General features: G+C 41.5%; 1 protein-coding gene and 1 long non-coding RNA gene across 19 annotated transcripts in view; one reads left to right on the top strand and one right to left on the bottom strand.

Annotated features, from left to right (window-relative positions):
• Positions 1-8,986, top strand: part of LOC133761667 (uncharacterized) — a 123,317-nt gene extending 114,331 nt beyond the window's left edge. For 15 of the 18 annotated variants that reach the window (XR_009866201.1, XR_009866199.1, XR_009866208.1 and 12 more), the window contains one exon: positions 1,417-8,986. This is a non-coding gene — a long non-coding RNA (uncharacterized LOC133761667). The remainder of the gene's footprint in view (positions 1-1,416) is intronic. The other 3 variants (XR_009866207.1, XR_009866193.1, XR_009866196.1) reach the window with 3 other exon arrangements.
• TRIM13 (tripartite motif containing 13) lies at positions 967-4,279 on the bottom strand. The gene is made up of 2 exons (XM_062194237.1): positions 4,190-4,279; positions 967-2,977 (listed from the first exon to the last, which is right to left on the bottom strand). Exons 1-2 carry the CDS (start codon positions 4,217-4,219, stop codon positions 1,748-1,750), a joined length of 1,260 nt encoding a protein of 419 aa, XP_062050221.1. The 5' UTR covers positions 4,220-4,279; the 3' UTR covers positions 967-1,747.
• Positions 8,987-19,155: the final 10,169 nt, after the last annotated feature.

Raw genomic sequence — 19,155 nt, 5'->3', positions numbered from 1 at the left:
GTAGGGCATATAGTGTATCCATAGCTGTGTTTGCAAATCTGAGTTGCTTGGGAACATGTACACAAAATGAAAAAGCAACAGATGAAGAACTGAGTGGCTTAAGGAAAACTGCCAACATGTGAAGGCAGATGTCAAATAGATCACTTTTCTGTGTTCCATGAAAAAATTCTCCATGAAAACATGGTGTAGATCTGTGTTTTAAAAAAAATTACTGAGAGCACAAAAGCATCCTCCCTCCCCAGACTTCTTATCTACTGTGAGCCATCATGGCAGAGCTGTTTTACAGAGAAACAGCCTTAATTTCTTATGATTCCCTTAGCAATTTAATGGCTAAATTTTGAGTTATCCATTAGGAATAAGGTGGCTATTACCCATCTAGCAGCTTAATTTGACTTTTTTCATAGCTAGAAGGAAATGATTTTTTCTGTACTTTGCCACCTTTTTTCTTGTTCTTGCTTGCCTTCTCTCAGTCAAGTTAGAGGAGCACTGAGGTAAGATAGTCCATTCTCCAAAATCCTATTCCACTTAATGGGTTATCAAAGGAATGTCTTGTTCCGTGACAAAAAAAGAAAGGGAACTAGAGAGCAGTTCTTAGCTTAGGTAACTTTTTTGTTTTCATATGAAGGTAAGGTGAAAATATTAAGCAATTTTATTCTGTGACAGGTAGTGCATTTTTCTCATGTGAGCAGATAGAGGGCAGCCTTAGTGTTCAACTGTTTACTTTGTACTTTATAACAACCAACAGATTATCTTACCTATTATTAGTCTAAAAATTCTGCAAGTGGATTGGTTTGGTTGTAGAGTAGCCCTGATACTTTGGAACAACAAAGTACTGAGCTATCAGTAGAAAGATAGCTTTCCCATTTCTTGCTTTTGCCATGCACTGGATCTCTTTAAATCTGCCTATGCACAGCCTCCTAACACTTCTGCAGCTAATCATATTTCATGAAAATCTTACAAAAACAAAAAGGTAAGCTAAAATCTTCGCCTTGCTTGAAAAATGTAAATTCATCACAGGAAAGTGCCAGTTTCTGTTTACAAAAGATTTATATTTTGATTAGAAATGAATCAGCCCTCTAGAAAAGTGGGGAAATCCATTCCATCCACATCATGTTTCCTTTTTAAAAGAATGTTCACTATGCAAAGAGTGCTTTACAAGAGTAGTCTTTATTTCATGCTTGATAGACAATCACTGTTACACTACCTACCTTGTCAATACAATAGACGACCATATGCTCTCACTTCCCATTTTTAATCCCAGCATAAGCACAATCAATACTGTGGGCAGAAAACTCATTTCAAAGTCACTCTTTATAAAGGAAGGATGGTCCAGGGCTGTATTATCCAGTTTCCCTTTTATCCTTATGCTATCTAATTTGAACACATGATTTTTTTTTGTTTCAATTTTTATTTGAGGATACAGAGAAAACACACACTCCTATCTGAGACAACTGGGGCTGGGCCAAGGCAGAAGTTAGGAGCAGCAAACTCAATCCAGATCTGCCAGTGTGGGTGGCAGGAACCCAACCACTTGAGCCACTGCCTTCCTGAGTTCACATTAGCAGGAATCTGGAGCTAAGTATCAAACCCAGGCACTCCAATGTAGGACAACATGCCAAATGCCACCACAGGACATTGTTTTGGAAGGAAATGTTTTTCGAGGAAAACATCTGACTGGAATCTTGACCAAAGTTGAATTACTATTCTAACAAATTCTAATAAAAGAACTGCATACATGAAACATATTTTATAATAGTTTATATTTGCACACAAAATCTGCCACATTGTTCAGCACCACCAAACTAAAATTCCTGAATTTTTCACTGAAAATGAGAAACCCATCTGTCACCTGTTCCCAGTAAAAAATGGATTGTTCTACAAAATCAGCTTGCTTAGTCAGATAAGAACTGAAGTTTGAAAGGTGGTCTTTCCATGCTGCCAATTCATCAAACAAAGACCATTCTAGGAATACAGTAGGACTGAAGAGAACGAGGAGGCCAAGCAGAAGGACCACCACAAGTAGCTGATAAAAGCGCCAGGGAATCTTGCTAATGAATGTGCTAGTGTCTTGAGGCAAAGAAAGTTTATCCACGTCTACTAATTTGATGTCCTCCCACTGACTGGTATCAAAGTTCTTCATTAAAGGGCTTGTGGGCAAATTAGAGGGAGGTAAAGGAGTTTCCTTGATTACTTTGATTTTCTCCCTGAACTCCTGCATCTGTTGCAGAAATATGATGGGCTCTGACACGTCTTTAAATGCCTCAGCGATGTTAAAGGCCATTCGTTGTTCCTGCAAGATGGTGTTGAGTTTGTTGATCTCTGGGTCATAGGCTTGCATCACTGCAAGTTTCATGGTCTCAAAGTCAGATAGGATTTCATTCTTCTTTTGATCCAATGTATGTTGTAATTTCTCAAAAAACTCCTTCACTTTATCTGAATCTTTAGTCAGTAACTGTAGGGATTTCCTCTTGCTCGTTTCCAAGGTATCCAAGCGAGAAAGAGCATCTCCCCGACGCCATGTCTCAAAGCTCTGGAAGAGGGATTCAAAAGCATTCCTTTCCTGAGCATAGGCATCTTCAATAGAACAGAAGACATGCTTGGTGTGGTCACCACGGGTAGCACAGATCCCACAAATCAGCTGCATATCAGTCAGGCAGAAAATGTTTAGAGGCTGTCCCAAGTGTCCTTTGCACACTGGCATCTTGGGAGAAATCTTGATCTTGTTATACTTTTCCACAATACCCTTCAGGGAATAATTAACCTGCAGGCTGTTAACTCCAGTAGCTGATGTTTCCTTACGGCAGGTGGGGCACTTGAATGGCGATGGTCTCCACAACGAATTCCGCACATTCCCCTCTAAGAGACCTTCCAAGCATTTTTTGCAGAAGTTGTGTGAGCAAGGCAAAACTCGTGGATCATCAAACAGACTGCAACAGATTGGGCACGTCAGATCTTCTTCAAGCAGCTCCATCACATCCTAGCACAGAAAAAGACATTTTATTTTACCCCAGTAATCTCCTTTACTATGACTTTTATTAGAAAAAGCTATCTTCACATTAAAATGACCCTTCACTGAAATAACCAGCCAAACAAAAATAAGTGAGAAATCTGGGAAGGGAATGCACACCAAAGCAGATTTAATCTGCCGGGACTAGAACACACTCCTCATTAGTGGGGCACCCTGTACACAAGGCCTTTGTGTGGACTTCCCAACAACAGTCTTTGGCTGAGACAGGGTTAGGACCAGGACAACTGCAAGTTGAGCCAGTAGGACCCAATTGATTGTTTTAAAACAGAGCTGACTACTAGCTGTCAGAAACAAAGCTACTCAGTGTCTATAATAGAATGAGCTCTTTACTCTGGGCCCACAAACATAAAATGGTATGCTATTTAAAAGAAAGAAGCACAGAAATACTATAAATCCAAGCATGTACCCTCCTGCAGACTTATATTAGAAGTTGGCATATTTTTCTATTTCCAAGCTAAGATTACAATCACTAAATTACAGGTAAAAGCACAAGATAGTTGTGATTCACTCTTCCCTAGGGAATTCAGTTTTTGTCATTTTTAAACTACAAAGGCAGTAATCAAAGCCGTCTTATTTGCACCATCACTTATCAAAGTGTGGGCAGAAACGTGGGTGTCCCTCTTTTAGGGCATCTGTGAGCTTATTTTCATAATAGTACAGGTGACATTTGCTTTCTGAACCCCTGTTAACATTTGCACTGACAGTAAAAGCAATGGCAGGATGGAGCTTTAACAAGAAATCAAGGCAATAAGCATCAACAAATTGTATCACCAGTCATTTTATTTATCAGCATTAATTCCTGGTAGGGTTGGGGAGCCAGATTCATTTAAGAATGTTCCTGATGAACAGAAAAAGTATTAATTTTATTATACCTCAATCCTTGTATGCATGTCTTTTTAATATTTGGTCTGACAAAATGAGAAGTACATACACAGCACTTCTGCATACCAGAGTTGTTATGTGGAGGAAAAGCACTTATATAACTGAGTTGCAAGCTGAACCTGCTGCTTTTTGCATAGCCAACCATGGCTGTTCAGATTTAGATATAGGATAGGCATTTTCTTGAACAAAATGAGCTTGTTACTTCAAGGAAAACAAGTAACAGTATTTCTTACCAGTGAAAAGGTTTTTATGTGAAAATTAGTCTTTTGGAAAACATACTTGCCACTTCTGAGCTTCACAGCTTCCCATTAAAGACTTTTCTGATGAAATCAATGGTTATATTACTTCATGTCTGGAGGTGGGGTGGAGTATTGTTTTCTGAAACGTCAGTATTTGAAGATCTAAATGACACAGTGAGCTAATATTTTCTCAAGTCTGCATGCATAATGTTGTGCATAGATAAAAGATCCATTTAAAGTAGCAGACAGTCCAATAAGTTCTTTAAATATGACTTAAGGATCCATACTGCAACAAGAAACTAACACTGGTCAAGTTCGGGTATGGTATCAAAAAAAAGCCACAATTACCATGAAAAGGGCATTAAAATATTCTTCCTTTTACCAACCACATATCTATATATGCCAGACTTTTTCTTTATATTTCAACCAAAATAATGTATTGCAGAAGGTTCAAAACAGAAGCACATAAAACACTCCAGTTGTCTTCCATTTAGTAAGCATTCATTAAAGACATAAACATATAAAGGAATGCCACTCTTCTCACAATTTTGTTCTGGAAAATAGTTATTTTTCCTAAATTACTTGTTCACATGTAATGAGTTTATCAGTTATTATAAATGAATTACTATATTTTCATGTTCTGTTTTAACTACTAATACAGTGAAAAGACTCATAAACAAAAGTTCTTGGGATCTTCAGTTTTTTGGGAGTGTAATAATCACCCAAGACCAAATATTTGAGATCCCTGATCTAGAGAATTCCACTTTTCTAAGTGATATAAGCCAGACCTAGAAAGACAAATATTCCATTTGTTCTCTTATCTGTGGAGTATGGAGAGTATAGAAATTGTGTGGGTGTCACATTATTTGCTATATAGTTATAAATAGTGCTTCACTGCATTATACCATGCACCTGACAATATACCCTTCTTTCCCCTACTTTATATAAGGTCACTGTCGTGAATTCCACCATTTTGTGATATTGGTTTTCAAGAAAAACAGTATATATGTATACAGTATCTACATATGAAGTGAATATAGCAAAATGTTAAAAATTGTTTAAACATTTTTAAGTGATAATTTAAATTTTTTAAAGAAAAATACTATTTCCCAATGCAAATTTGATTTTAAAATGTGCAATCATCCTTCAAAGTTTTAAATCCATTGATAAGGCTAAATATTTCTTCAGTCAGTTTATTCAGGGATACATACATACACACACAAACAAATCATATCACCACCAAAGTAATGTAATAGGACTTAATCTATAATCCACCTTATAATAAACTAGCAAATAATTTTTTAGCAGTAATTTCAGCAGTCATAATTGGAACTAGATCTAGAAGGCAAACTATTTAAAAGTTGGGGCAGGCAAGGCCCACATCAGAGTAGTTGGGGTGGATACCTGGCTGTGACCCCTGACCCAAGCTTCTTGCTAATGCAGGCCGAGGGAGACAGTTGTGATGACTAGAGTAACCGAGTTCCTGCCAGCCACACGGGAGACCTGGGTTAAGTTCCTGGCTTCCAGTTTCAGCCTCTCAGCCATCGCAGGTATCTGGGGAGTGACAGTGGAACATCCTTTCTCTTTTGTCTGTCGGTCTGTTCCTCTCAACAAAGACTAAGCTGAGCTTGCAGAACTACTTTATAGTTTTACATTAGATAATGATTATACATTAATAATTGTGAAAAAACACCCATGATTTCAAAATTTTTTTTGTATCAACATAAGCATGAACTTTTTGAAGTACCCTCATATGCATGTAAAATGAAAGAAAAGATTGTTCTGTTTCAAAATGTTGTGTCAAATGTCATAAATGTGTAAAAATGTTATGTAGGAAATTACAACTTTTGAAAAGCACTGAGAATGGCTTTAAAGAGGGACTTTAGTGTGTACTCTAAGTTATTGTGCAGCTGCAAAACATTCTTTTTAAATAATTAACTTGAAAGTAAAATATTTATTTATTTTACTTGAAAGTCAGTTACAGAGAGTCAGAGGCAGAGAGAGGTCTTCCATCCACTGGTTCACTCCCCAAATGGCCGCAATGGCGGGAGGTGGGCCGACCTGAAGCCAGAAGCCAGGAGTTTTTTCCCGGTCTCCCACCGGGAAAAAGACTTGGGGCCATCTTGCACTGCTTTCCCAGACCACAGCAGAGAGCTGGATCGGAAGTGGAGCTGCTAGGACCTAAATCAGCACCCACATGGAGATGCCAGCACAGCAGGCAACCCCCCCCCCCCTTTTTTAAGATTAATATTCTCTTTTAGAACAATGAAGGTAAACTTTTGATGAGCTTCCAACCCCAAGTCTGGTTCCAGTTTATCAACTCCACTACTCTGTCATCTTTGACCTAAGAATTCTCCACAAAGGCCAGATTTTTGTGTAAGCAGTAAAACAGGAAAGTGGTAGGGGCAGCACTCAGTAGAGTAAGACTTTACTATCTTCACAAGGTTAATATCACCAGCAAGTCTTACCCGAGTATATTAAATAAATAAGAGGAAAAGAAAGGATATACCAGGTAATTGGGATGAGGAGAAGAGAAAAGGCACCCAAAGCAAAGAGAAACTTTGAAGAAAATTGAAAAGGATACTGCAGTAGGAGCCAACAAGAATTTTAAGGCAATCCAGTAAGATCAAAAGTAAAAAGGAAAATGTCACACACAGGAAAATTTAGGAATAATAAGCAGTCATCCCAAAGCCATAATCAACTTACAGCTCTTAACATGAATGAGGGGGGAAAATAATCCATGGAAATTTTTTTAAATTGCATCAAAATTACAATAGATCCTCTTTGGTCCATTTTTAGTGAATCAGCTTACAGATTTTGGTTTGTAATTTGAAAGATTCTTATTTTTTCTCTCAAAACCTAAACACTATTCTCTTTTCTCTTTCCCTGCTTCTTTATACTCAATATTTCCCATAGGACAGAACTATGTGACCATTTTCATAGCTGACTCAACTACTTTTTAGAGAAAACTGAAATACATTAGTTAGATTCAAGAAACCACGGCAGGCTTCTTTGTTGCCTCAGAATTAAAAGGTTTTAGTTCATGAACAAACGATACTCTCCACAGTTAAATGAAGTTTCTTCAAATACAGCTAACACATAAAATGTGAAGAGAACAACAGAGCTTATTCCTTTAATGTGAACTAAGGCACATAAAAGCACACATGCCCTCCAGTTCTAGTCCTGGCTGCTCCATTTCCCATCAAGCTCCCTGCTATGGCCTAGTAAAGCAGTATAAGATGGCCTAAGTCCTTGGGCCCCTGTACCCACGTGGGAGACCCAGAGGAAGTTCTTTCTTGTCTCCTGGCTTTGGGTCACCCTGCTCCAGCCACTGCAGCCATCTGGGGAGTGAACCAGTGTATGCTGGTTCATGAGTAAATGAGTCAATGCTCATTTAGCATAAACTATAATTTGAATTTTGTTCTTTCCTGAGCTAGCAATATGTCGTATGACACACTCGCATGGTGCAGGTTAACTACCAGGCACAGCTCATCAGCCACAGATTGCTAACAACCAGTACTGCAATCCACAGTGTACTATAATCAATAAACTATATGACACATTCAAACTTTATTGCAAAATTGGTTTAGTATTAGATGATTCTGCCCAGCTGTAGAGCAGTGTGAGCATTCTAAGCACACCTAAGGTGGGCAAGGCTAAGCTAGGCTGTTCAGTGGGGTAAGTGTGTTAAAGGCACTTTCAACTAAGAGATTTTCAACTTAAGATGTATTTACTGATACACAGCCCCATCCTAAGTTGAGTTTACTGTACACTTAAAATTTTATTAAGAGGGTTAAATCTCATGTAACTGTCTTCACTTTAAAAAAAAAAAAAAGACATAGAAAGTTGAAATATACTGAAGTTGCAGAAGTTATCCATGTAATTAGCTTTTGTATTTTCTTAAATTATAAAAATCTGTGATTATAGAAAATATGAGGGAAACCCATTATCACATCAACAAAGGATAAGCAATATTATTATTCTGGTATATTTCTTCCAATCATGTGACTGTGATAATATATTTTCTAAAAACTGGTAGCATACTACAATTTTATCCATTTTTTTATTTACTTGATCGCATACATTTCCGATATCATGATCCTTCATAACATGAAGATCCATCCATGAATAAGCTTTCTTACCGCTTGCTTATTTCAGGGATATAGAAAAGTCTTGGTCAACAGCTCTGATTATTTCCTCAGGCAATTATTTTAAGAGTATTGCTTAGTCAAAGTAAGAACATTTTTTAAGGCTCTTGAAAAAATTGCCAAGTTTCCCTCTGAGAGGGGTATTTACCACTTAATGGATGACAGCCATAGAGAGAAAAGCCTGGTGCTATGTATGGAAAGACTTACCAGGGAGTCTTCTGTAAGTCAGCAGGGACCAAAAACAATGGTGCTTCTAGGGAAGAAATCTTATCTTCTGGTTGTGTAAGAAGTATGACCAGTTGGTCAACAGCTCCATCAAGTTCTACCAGAAGGAGTGCCTGTGAAATGAAATGCAGCTTTAAAAATGCCCAATGGATGAGTCACAAGACAGAGGACTAGGGCCATGTTCCACAAGCCCCACCTGCCTAACAATTCACCCGCACGGAAGAAGCTAAAAAAAAAAAAAACAAAAAAACAAAGAAACGCTGCCAAAGCCTCTCTTGCTTTGCAATATAAATCTCTGGGTACAATATTTTTAAAATACCATATAAAGAACTGCCAATGATGGGTTTCAAATTTTGACAAGATAGGAAAACAAAGACCAGCAAACCAAAGAAGTGGATGAGAACATATATATTCTACATATCGTTCTATTTCAAAAGCTTCAGGGTCTAGTGAAATCGGGTGTTTTTTAAAAAAATGTGGACATAACATAAGGAAAGGTATTATTGTTTATATTCGTTCCCTGCAAGCAGCTGTTTTCGGCAGGGTTACTAATTCCCAGGGCAAAACAATCGGGGCCGCCCCTTTTTCCTCCTTTGCATTGATTGACACACTAGAGGCTACTGGAAAGAGAGGAGAGGAGAAAGGGCTTTGTTTTGTTTTGCATGTATTTGCACAGGATCGCCCCCCAGAAATAAAGCCAGCGTGCAGAGCGCGCGGGAGAGGCTGCGGCTCTTTGTACTCGGCCGCTTCTCGGTGAGGGCGCCCTCCCCCGGCGCCGTGCGCACGGGCAGGGCGGCGGGGTCTCCCACCTCCGGCTCACAATCGCCTTCCCTTTCCTAGGCGGTACCGAGGCGCAGGTGGCGGTGCCGGGCGCGCCGCGGGAGCAGCAGCTCTACCGCAGCGCACACGGGCAGGCCCACCCGCACGCCACCCTGCCCACGCCCTGCCTCGCGGGGCTGGAGCGCGGGCTGAGCTCGAGCCAGCCCTTCGCCCCCGCCCCCGGGTCCCGGGCCGCCTGGGCTCGTCGCCACCCCGGCAGCCGGCTCGAGGGTGACCGCATCCCCGAGAGGAGGCGGGCAGCGGGTACTTATCTCGGACCTCGGGACGCGAACGATGCGCCGCACGGCGGCCCGTCCTCCAGCTGCTGGGGCCGCGCGATAGCGCCAGGCACGGCCGCAAGATGGACTCGCGGCGGCCGTCCTCCCGCGCCCGCAGCCGGGGCCCCGCCTCCCGGCCGCCGGGCCTTCGTCCCGCCTCCCGGCCGCGCCTCCCCGGGGGAGCGGAGCAGCGCGCGTCCTTCCGGCGTCGACGCCCGCCCCGCCGCCCTCCGCAGGGACGCGGACGTCTCCCGGCTCGGCAGACACGCGATACGATGGTTGGGTTTGGATTGTTGTACTTTTTTTTTTGTTCGTTGCATTTTTGGGAACAAAAAAAAAAGCCCAACCCTTCACACCACTTCATCGGCATCTGTGAGGAGCAGAAGAGCGAGCGCCTCCGGCAGGGGCGACACCCGAGTCGGGTTCACGGTCAGACCCCACCCCAGCTCTGCACCTGCTGCTTTGGCGTTTTAGGCAGGACACCAGCGACGCAATTCAATTCGAAATTCTCTCTTAGGAAAAAGAACACTGCTTTTTCCTTTGGCGAGAACAGCTTTTTAAATTGGCTCTGAATGACCCACGGCTAACAGTCGATAACCTGCCTCTTTTTCCTGACGTCCCCCCTGGCCGTTCTTGTGTGATGTCAGAGGCATGGGGCACTTCCCAGTGAGCAGGCTGTGGGAGACGCAGAGCTGAAGACGCCCGAATGGCTCCTCTCCAAAACTCCCAGCCTTGAGGTGTGTTGTCGGGGTGAGTTCTCCCCAACATGGGGACGTCTGGGTTTGGGAGCCAGGAGAAGGTCGTTTTGGAGAAAGCACGTTCAAGTCCTGCCATTCACGGCCCTTGGTCCCCCTGACTGGTAATAATGAACCCAAAGCCCACCCACCCCTGGCCACTCCCTCCTACCTGGGAGGCCCGCCTCCGTGCGCGTCTGCCTTGCTGCAGCAGGGCCAGTAACCTAATTTTGCCTTTGTGAAATAGTTCCTATAAATTCTGCCCTTTCACTTCCGTAAGACACCGTGAGATGCAAATTGTGAACTTCTGCCTATAAAGAACCAGGCAAAGTGCCTTCTCCAAGGTTAAAAACAAGCAACAGCTAAGCCTAAATTCAGATTCCAAGTACAGAGTGTTTCTACAGCAGTCTGTAGATGAATCTGCACGCCAATTAATGTTATTAAAAATAAACTTAGAGGAACATTTTAAATACCCTAATATTAAAATGCCACTGGAGTAAAAGGTTATTAACTCATAAATACACATGTGTAGTTAGAGCTGTTGGTAGCAGATGCTGTAACAATAAACTTATGCCCAACTAAATGTAAAACACTTGTTAAATCTATAGAGCAATCCCTAAGCTGGTACAATTAACCACTAAGTAAAGGACATGGCATGTAACTCTCAAGTGCAGGAAACTGGGAAAGGAAGAGAGCATCTTCTTTCCTCCCATGGTCCTGCACACAGCATCAAGGGGCCTGTCCTACAGAGTGTGACTAGAAAACAGTATCCACGGGATGAAAACTCTGCTTCCTGGGGACCACAGTGTAACTAGACCCTGGTGGAAGAGCGCAGCCACTCTCACAATTCTCTCCACACCAGAATTTCCTTCTGTTGGCTGTTCTCCAAATGAGAACACCGATGCTGAAGCTTGGAATTCATATTACAGCACAGTGGCAAGGCTACAGTCTTAGGTGGGTTTCTGTCTTTTAGGAAAAATATTTTTTTACTGGGTAGAATGTCAAATCAGACTTTTTTCTTCATTTACTTATTGTTGTGTTGACTTATCTGATGGTGGTGTTTTTGTCCTGGGCCTTGACAAAGCTAAGAACTTCTCAACGCTGCTGCTCAACCAAGACGTAAGTGATCAACTGTCTCATAACAAAAGGGACAGTGCCAAATTTAGCGTACACTGCAATGTCAGTTGTCAATATGAGGACTCACTCGTAAGTAAGCCTGGAGCAGTCGTGTCGGGGAAGGAGTACTGGTGAGCCTCCCCAGGCACCTTGGAACTTTTTATTCTGTCTTTGTCTGTGGTCTCCAGAATTACACACATTCCCCCGTGAGAATTCCTACCAAGAAAAGACACTGACACTGCAAGCTGCTCCAAAAAGGACACAGGCTTTGGAATGAGTTCTGCATCCCAGATCTAGCTCTCCCACTTCCTTGTTCAACTTACGCAGCGTCTCTAAGCCCCAGTTCTCTCCTCTGTAAAATCGAAGTCGTGACACATTTGATTATGACAATTAAGTCCTATATAAAGCAACCGTCAGTGTGTTCTGACACACAGTAGGTGCCTAGTGGTTGCTACTGTTATTTAGAAGAAAACCATGCTCATTTTGGGATGCATTAGGTCTGGATTTGTAAACCTGGACACAAGCCCGACAGTCCAAGCAGAGCTAACCTGCCCATGCAGTAGAGGAAGTTATCACCACCATCATTTCGGCGCCTTAGATCCAGGCCCTGGAGGTCCTGTAAAAGCTGATGCCCTTCCACTTCTGCACCCCTTTCCCTGTGCCTCCGGCGGGAAAAGGGAGAAAAACTCAATGAAAGGAAAACTCTTTGATTTTCTAAAGCTTTCCCCATTTGTAAAGAAAAATCCAAAACATTTGCAAAGAGCATTCAAAACATTCCTTCAAAAGGGAAAACCAAGAAAGACAGAAACTTACCTAAGATTTGATGAGATTACAGGGAATCAGTCTCTGGTTTGAAGAAATTTCCAGATTCCATATATTTCAGTTGCACAGTGAAGAGCATGCACTATCTAGTAAGATCAGTTGGCTTTGGAAGGATGAGACACTGAAGCAACAATAAACTTAACTTTTAGTTACACCATTTCTGCAGATGGAAAAAAAAAATTGTAAGAATAAGTCAGAGGTAATTATGATGATTCCAGCATGTGTTTATAATTTTATACTCCGTTGAATTTTATAATTCTCAGGATTGCGCTAGGCACCAAATATACCAATCAAGAAATTTCCCATTTGACTGAAGACACAAGTCCTGTTACTTGGTACAAACTGCACATGATACTGATGTCAGCACTAAAGTGACTGATTAAGGATAAGAAGGCCAAAGGCATGCCCCCAGAAACCTCAGGAGAGGTTTCACAAGGGCGCCAGGAGTTGAACTGAACCTTTAGTGACCTTTAGTGAAGAGAAAGGAAGGGCACTGAAGGTAAAGAGCACAGCCCTGGCTTGCTCAGGGAAGAGCGGCCTGCTTTGGAAATCAGTCTGAGGCTAACGTATAGAATGTTTTGAATGTCATTATAAAGAGCTGAACACCGTTCTTTAGGAAATGAAAAGTCACCGAGTAACTATGTATGTTGCACTAACAAAATGTCAGCAAATTTCAGGAAGGCTAATTTGATAATTTTGAGATTTGTTATTTAAAATTACAGATTTTTTAAAAGATATACCATATATAAAAACGCAGCATATGTAATTCAATCTTACGGAACCATTTAACATCAAATATGTTATCTATTAAATTTCATTTGTAAATAAAGTATAATGTATAAAGAATTGTGGCAAATTACTTCAATAATCCTCCAACAGGCAACTACATGTGTGTTTATGTAATTGTACATCGATCACATGTATAATTTGTTATACTGATATTAACTAAGTTGTATAAAAGACCAATGTTGCTATGTTTTAGAGCAAGCCTCACTAGAGCTTTAAAAATCATTACGTAAATATTCTCAAAACTGTTTACTGTTTTGATATTTGAAAAATAATTATGTTCAATTATGATAATTAAGTGCTTTTCTAAACTTAATTCCTACATATGTAGAATTTTATGTTTGATGAAGAGTAACACTGTGAGGGCCTTAAAATGATTCATTCAAGTAAATACTAAAAATATTTACAACTGTTTAAGAGAACTTGATTTGTATAAATTGTTCATTTTCATTCATTCTGTTGAAGCCACTAATCATTATGTGTTTCATATTTATCTTTAAAAATGTCAGTTGTGATTACAAAGTTCTATTTTGGTTTGGAGAAAACCTTTCATTCTGCTCCATGGGACATTTTTAGAATATTTCTTTGCAAATAAGGATATGATATGGGTAGGAGCTCTATAGTACTCAGCAGCTGATTCTTGTACCTTAAACACACCCTTTTCTTCTTAAATAAAGGCAACTGTATTCTCACAGAACTTTTTGGCACTGAGGATATAGATTTATCAGATACTCACCTGTACAGCATTGCACAAGAAAGCAATACTTCATATGTTTTTAACATGAGCCTACTCAGGTCTCTCTGATGTCAAAGCGTTGGGTAATAAATGCCTTGTCAAAATGTGCTTGTCTTACAGTAGTCTTGTTGTTTGTATCGCTGTGTGGGTATTGCTGGAATGTGGCCAGATCTCCAGAAGCTTGGGATGGATCTAAAGCAGCCCACACCCCTCCCAGTCAAGAACACCAATTCCAAAGATGCAGGAAATGGATCATGCACCATCAGCACATTTTAGGCATTTTGTAAAGGTTACTGACCTCTGTATTGCTAAACCCAACAGACATTTTTTCAGTTCTAATTTCCTTGCTCTCAGCAGCATTCAACTCTGCGTACCACTGCCCACTTCTTGGAAGGCCCTCTACTGCCAGCCTTCAGAAACACCACACTCCTGGCTTCTCTTTTTCTACCTCATGATGCTTGGTAGGTCATCCTCTTCTCAACATTTCAATTCTGGAATTCCTCAAACACTCAGTTTTAGGATATTCTCAGGACTTTAGTGGGTATTTCATGACTTTCATATTCCTTTTGAGGCAGGAATCACAAACTCATCACTTCTCAATGATGAAAACTGTTTGAATTTAAACACTTTATGAGACACAAATTCCTTCTCCTTCCTCTCCCACAATCCTTACAGTCTGCAAGCACTGGAGATAGCCCTCATGTTGCTCAGAGCTGGTATTCTTTCAGCTTTGGGGCTCCTGCCTCCAATGGTTCCTTCCCTACCAACAGCTCCTCACCAGCCATCTCCCACCCTGTCCCCTAACCACAGCACAACTGAGCCATCTCAGGTTAGCCGCCACCATATTCAGGCCAGGAAGAGACCTCTCTTAGTTATGTCCTCTGATGCTATTCTTCTACCATGCACACTACAGTTTGCTAATATGTATTTACTTGTATAATTATTTGAATAATGTTTATCCATTTGACTCTAAATTCTAGAAGAGTTGGGACTGTGTGTGTGTGTGTGTGTGAGAGAGAGAGAGAGAGAGAGAGAGAGAGAGAGAGATCATCATTGCATTCCCAGCATCTAAACCAGTAAGTTAGGGAAGTAAGAGTTCTCCATTTAAACAATTATTGATATATTTTAAACATCTAAAAATTGGCTATCGAGATCAGCTGAAATGATAATGAATCCTGAATCTTATTTCACTTGAAATAGACACTTCAGCATATTTTATCAAAACAAAATATCTTTCCAACTTTTGTTACACCACAAGGTTTATCACACTCCCCCTATAGCTTATACATATATGTCAGTAGTCTTACTTTTCACAGAATAACACATCTCTTAAAATGACAGAAAATTTCCTAAACAGTCTATCAGAGGATTATTTCTTATATGGTAATTTTTAAAAATATTTATGTATTTTTATTTATTTGAAAGGTAGAGAGAGATAGAGAAAGATCTTCCATTTGCTAGTTTATTCCCCATATGCCTGCAACAGCCCAGGCTGGGCCAGGCAGAAATCAGAAGCTCAGAGTCTCCCATGTGTGTGGCAAAGACCCAAGTTACTTCAGCCATTGCCTGTTACCTCCCAGGGTACATATTAGCAAGAAGCTGAAATCAAAAGCAGACCAGGACTCAAATCCAAGAACCCTGGTAGGAGATGAAAGTGTCCCAAGCAGTATCTTAACTAATGTACCAAATGCCGGCCTCATCAGAGAATTATCAAAAAACCAAGAACCTTCTTTCTGAGGATAGGCATCAACCAATACTCCATTAAAAACCTGAGTAATATGACTAAATATGTTTGGAGTGATCACTGGGCTGAGCAGGTGAGACACAGCTTGGGACACACATCCCATATTGGAGAAGCCAAGTTTGAATTCTGGCTCTGCTCCTGATTCCACTTTCCTGATGATGCAAACCCTGCGAGGCAGCAGTGATGGCTGAAGTAATTGGATTCCTCCCATTCATGTGAGAGACCTGGATTGAATTCCCAGTCCCTGGCATCAGCCCCAGTCATCGTGTGTGTTTGGGGGAGTAAGCCAATGGATAGAAGTGCTCACTCTCTGTCTATCACTCTTTCAAATAACTTCAATGAATAAATTTTTAAAACAGAGCATCATTTAATAGGATGTACATCTATTAAAAAGATGATGAAATTTCATATGTTGCCACTGAGACCTGTATAGTAGTAAAAAAATTACAGAACAATATGTGTACTATGGTTTCAATTTTGAAAATAAATATAACTGGTAGAATATGTGTAAGAAAGAAAATTTTTAGGAAAACAAACCAAATTCCCCATTTGAAAGGATGGAATATAGGAAATTTCTAGTATCTATTTTATAGTTTTATATTTTCTTATATTTTTGCATTAAGCATCTATTTTGTAATATATACAAAAAAGGAAAGGGATGAATTTATGAAACAAAATAGTTGGATCAAATATAAGAAATGTATATAACTATATTACAAGCTCCTCCAAATGAATGACAAGCACCAAAACAGAAAAACAGGTGAGTATAAAAAACAAACTGATCAACAGCATGAGAAGAAAATCTCATTCTCATTGATAATTAACGAAATCCAGGCAAAATATTGATACAACATTTTCAAATCCATTAACTTGGCAGAAATTTAAAACATAATGACCAGCAGGCCAGTGGCTAGTGGTACAGACCATTTTGTTTGTTGCTGGAGACCAATAGAGATGGATATAAGTTTTTGGTAATCCATATCAAAAACACCCACAATGTGGGGCAGACATTGTATGGAGGACTAAGCCACTGCTTGGGACACTGGCATCGCACCGTGTCTGGTTCAAGTCTCTGCTGCTCTGCTTTGGATGCAGATTCCTGCTAATGCATCTGGGAAATAGCAGGTGCTGGCCCAAGGGTGCAAGTTCCTGATATCAATGTGGAGGCCCCAGATGGACTTCCTGGATCCTGGCTTCAGACTGGCCCAGATCCAGCTGCAGTAGCCATATGGGGAGGGTGCCACGATGGGTGGAAGACTGGGGGCTGGAGAGAAGACCTGCTTTATAACAACCCATTCTTGAGTTGTCTAATCCACTTCCAGGAGATTTTACTCACTCCCTCAAGAACTCAGTCTCTCAAGAAATGCTAGGGTATAGGATGGCACTGCGGCTCACTAGGCTAATCCTCCACCTGCTGTACTGCCACCCCGGGTTCTAGGCCTGGTTGGGGCACCGGATTCTGTCCCAGTTGCTTCTCTTCCAGTCCAGCTCTGTGCTGTGGCCCAGGAAGGCAGTGGAGGATGGCCCAGGTCCTTGGGCCCTGCACCCGCATGGGAGACCAGGAGAAGCACCTGGCTCCTGGCTGCAGATCGGCACAGCACGCCGGCCACAGTGTGCCAGCCGTAGTGGCCATTTTGGGGGTGAATTCATTTTGGAAAATGAAGACCTTTCTCTCTGTCTCTCTCTCTCTAACTCTGCCTGTCAAAAAAAAAAAAAAATAACAGGGTATCAACTGGCACCATCATATAGAATGCCAGCATTGTAACAGGTGGCTAAACCCACTGAGCCACAACACTAGCCCCTACATCTGTTTTAAAAGCAGGAAAAGCATTGTGATGTAAGGTGGGGTAAGCTCCATTTGTGAGCCCATATCAGAGTGTGCTGTTCTACCTCCCATCCAGCTCCCTGCTAATGCAGTGATAGTAGCCCAAATACATGGGTCCCAGTAACCCACATGGGAGACTCAGATAGAGCTCTAGGCTCCTGGCTTTGGCCCAGCCCAGCCCTGGCCATTGCAGTCATTTGGGGAGTGAACCAACAGAAGATACCCCCACCCCCGATCACTCTGCCTTTCAAATAAACAAAATAAAGTTTTTAAGGCAGAGAAATGTGATGACCTGTAGAAGTTTCCTGGAAAAAAAAGTTTAAAAGTTTATGGTCTTAAATATAACAGGGATTCCAAGATGGCTGAGAAGGGAAAAGATGTAATGCTTTAGGCGATGGGAAAAAAGAAAAAAAGTGGAGGAAGTGCATTCCCAGGGGAGAGTTGGAGAGAAATCTGCCATGGAAATTCTACAGAAGGAAGAGCGATGCACAGCAATGAGTTCAGACACAACACATGATCCCCACAGCCAAGAGCTGGAGGACACAGCAGCTTTGGAGAGAGGTGAAGAATAGATGCAGCAGCCCATGCCACTGGTGATGCTGCTGGAGGGAGAGCCTTGAAGACCACACTGTCTGAGTCTGGCTTGGAGCCCTAAAGGGAATCAAGGTACCCACCTAACCCAGTGATTTAAAAAAAAAAAAAAGCATGTTTCTTTCTCCTGATCCCTGTATAAGGGCGCCATTTTGAAGCCAGTAGCAGCAGTGGCTCTTGTGCACAGATGTGATCTGGGGATTTTAAAAGAGGGAAAAATCCTCATTCCCCACTGACTTTGAGTCTGGCTGAGAGATTTGACAGAACACTGGGCACCTCACAGTCCTACGTGTCCTCTCAACATATCACGGACTATGGAGCTCAAACCACCAAGGCAGAGCACCCACAGGCAGCTGGCTCTGGGAAGGTCTCTGCTCTCTCCGTGCCCATGACAGGCTAGTGGGGAGGAGTGGATCCTCTGCACCCATCACTGTGAGAGCCTTGGGTGCTGTGACTGTGGGAACCCTGTAACTGCACAAGCTGGTCTCTGGGCAATCACTGTGTCCCGTGCCAGAGGCTCAGAACTCCTGGTTGCCTAGGGTTGGTCATTGCAGCAGGATCTCTGCTCACACAAACGACTGCACAGATCCTTATGCAGTTTATGCAGTAGCATGGGAGAGTGCTGCACCCACTGCGGGCTAGCCACAGGCATCCATCATCTTGGAAGAGAGATGAGGGTATGATTACACCAACAGAGGTGGTCATACCCTACCCCCTGCTGAGAACAGAGGAGCTCTACCACACCCACTTGGATGTCACCCTGGATACTGGCAGACACTGCAGCACTGGCCATGCCTAGCACATGTCTCTGGGGATTCACTGAGAACAGGCACTCCACTAAGCCTCAGAGGCATAGTTCAAAGATAAATTCAACAGGGGAGAAAACCAACAAGTACTTCCACAAATGCCTAAAAATAAACAGAGAAATTCAAGAAACAAGAATAAGGAAGACAATATAACTTCCCCCAAAGGAACACAACAACACTTCAATGTTAGAATGTGAAGATGAAGAGATTGATGAAATGCCTGAATAGGCATTCAAGAGATTGATAATAGGATTACTCAGAAGCAATGAGAAGCAAATTCATGAGTTAAAGAAATCCATACATGACATGGAAGAAAAATTTTCCCAAGAAATTGACATTATGAAGAGAAATCAAACTGAAATATTAGAAATGAAGA

Source organism: Lepus europaeus, chromosome 6 (assembly GCF_033115175.1).
Source record: "Lepus europaeus isolate LE1 chromosome 6, mLepTim1.pri, whole genome shotgun sequence".
Taxonomy (NCBI): domain Eukaryota; kingdom Metazoa; phylum Chordata; class Mammalia; order Lagomorpha; family Leporidae; genus Lepus; species Lepus europaeus.
The sequence above is the reverse complement of the archived record's forward strand: the minus strand, read 5'-3'. Positions and strand labels throughout refer to the sequence as shown.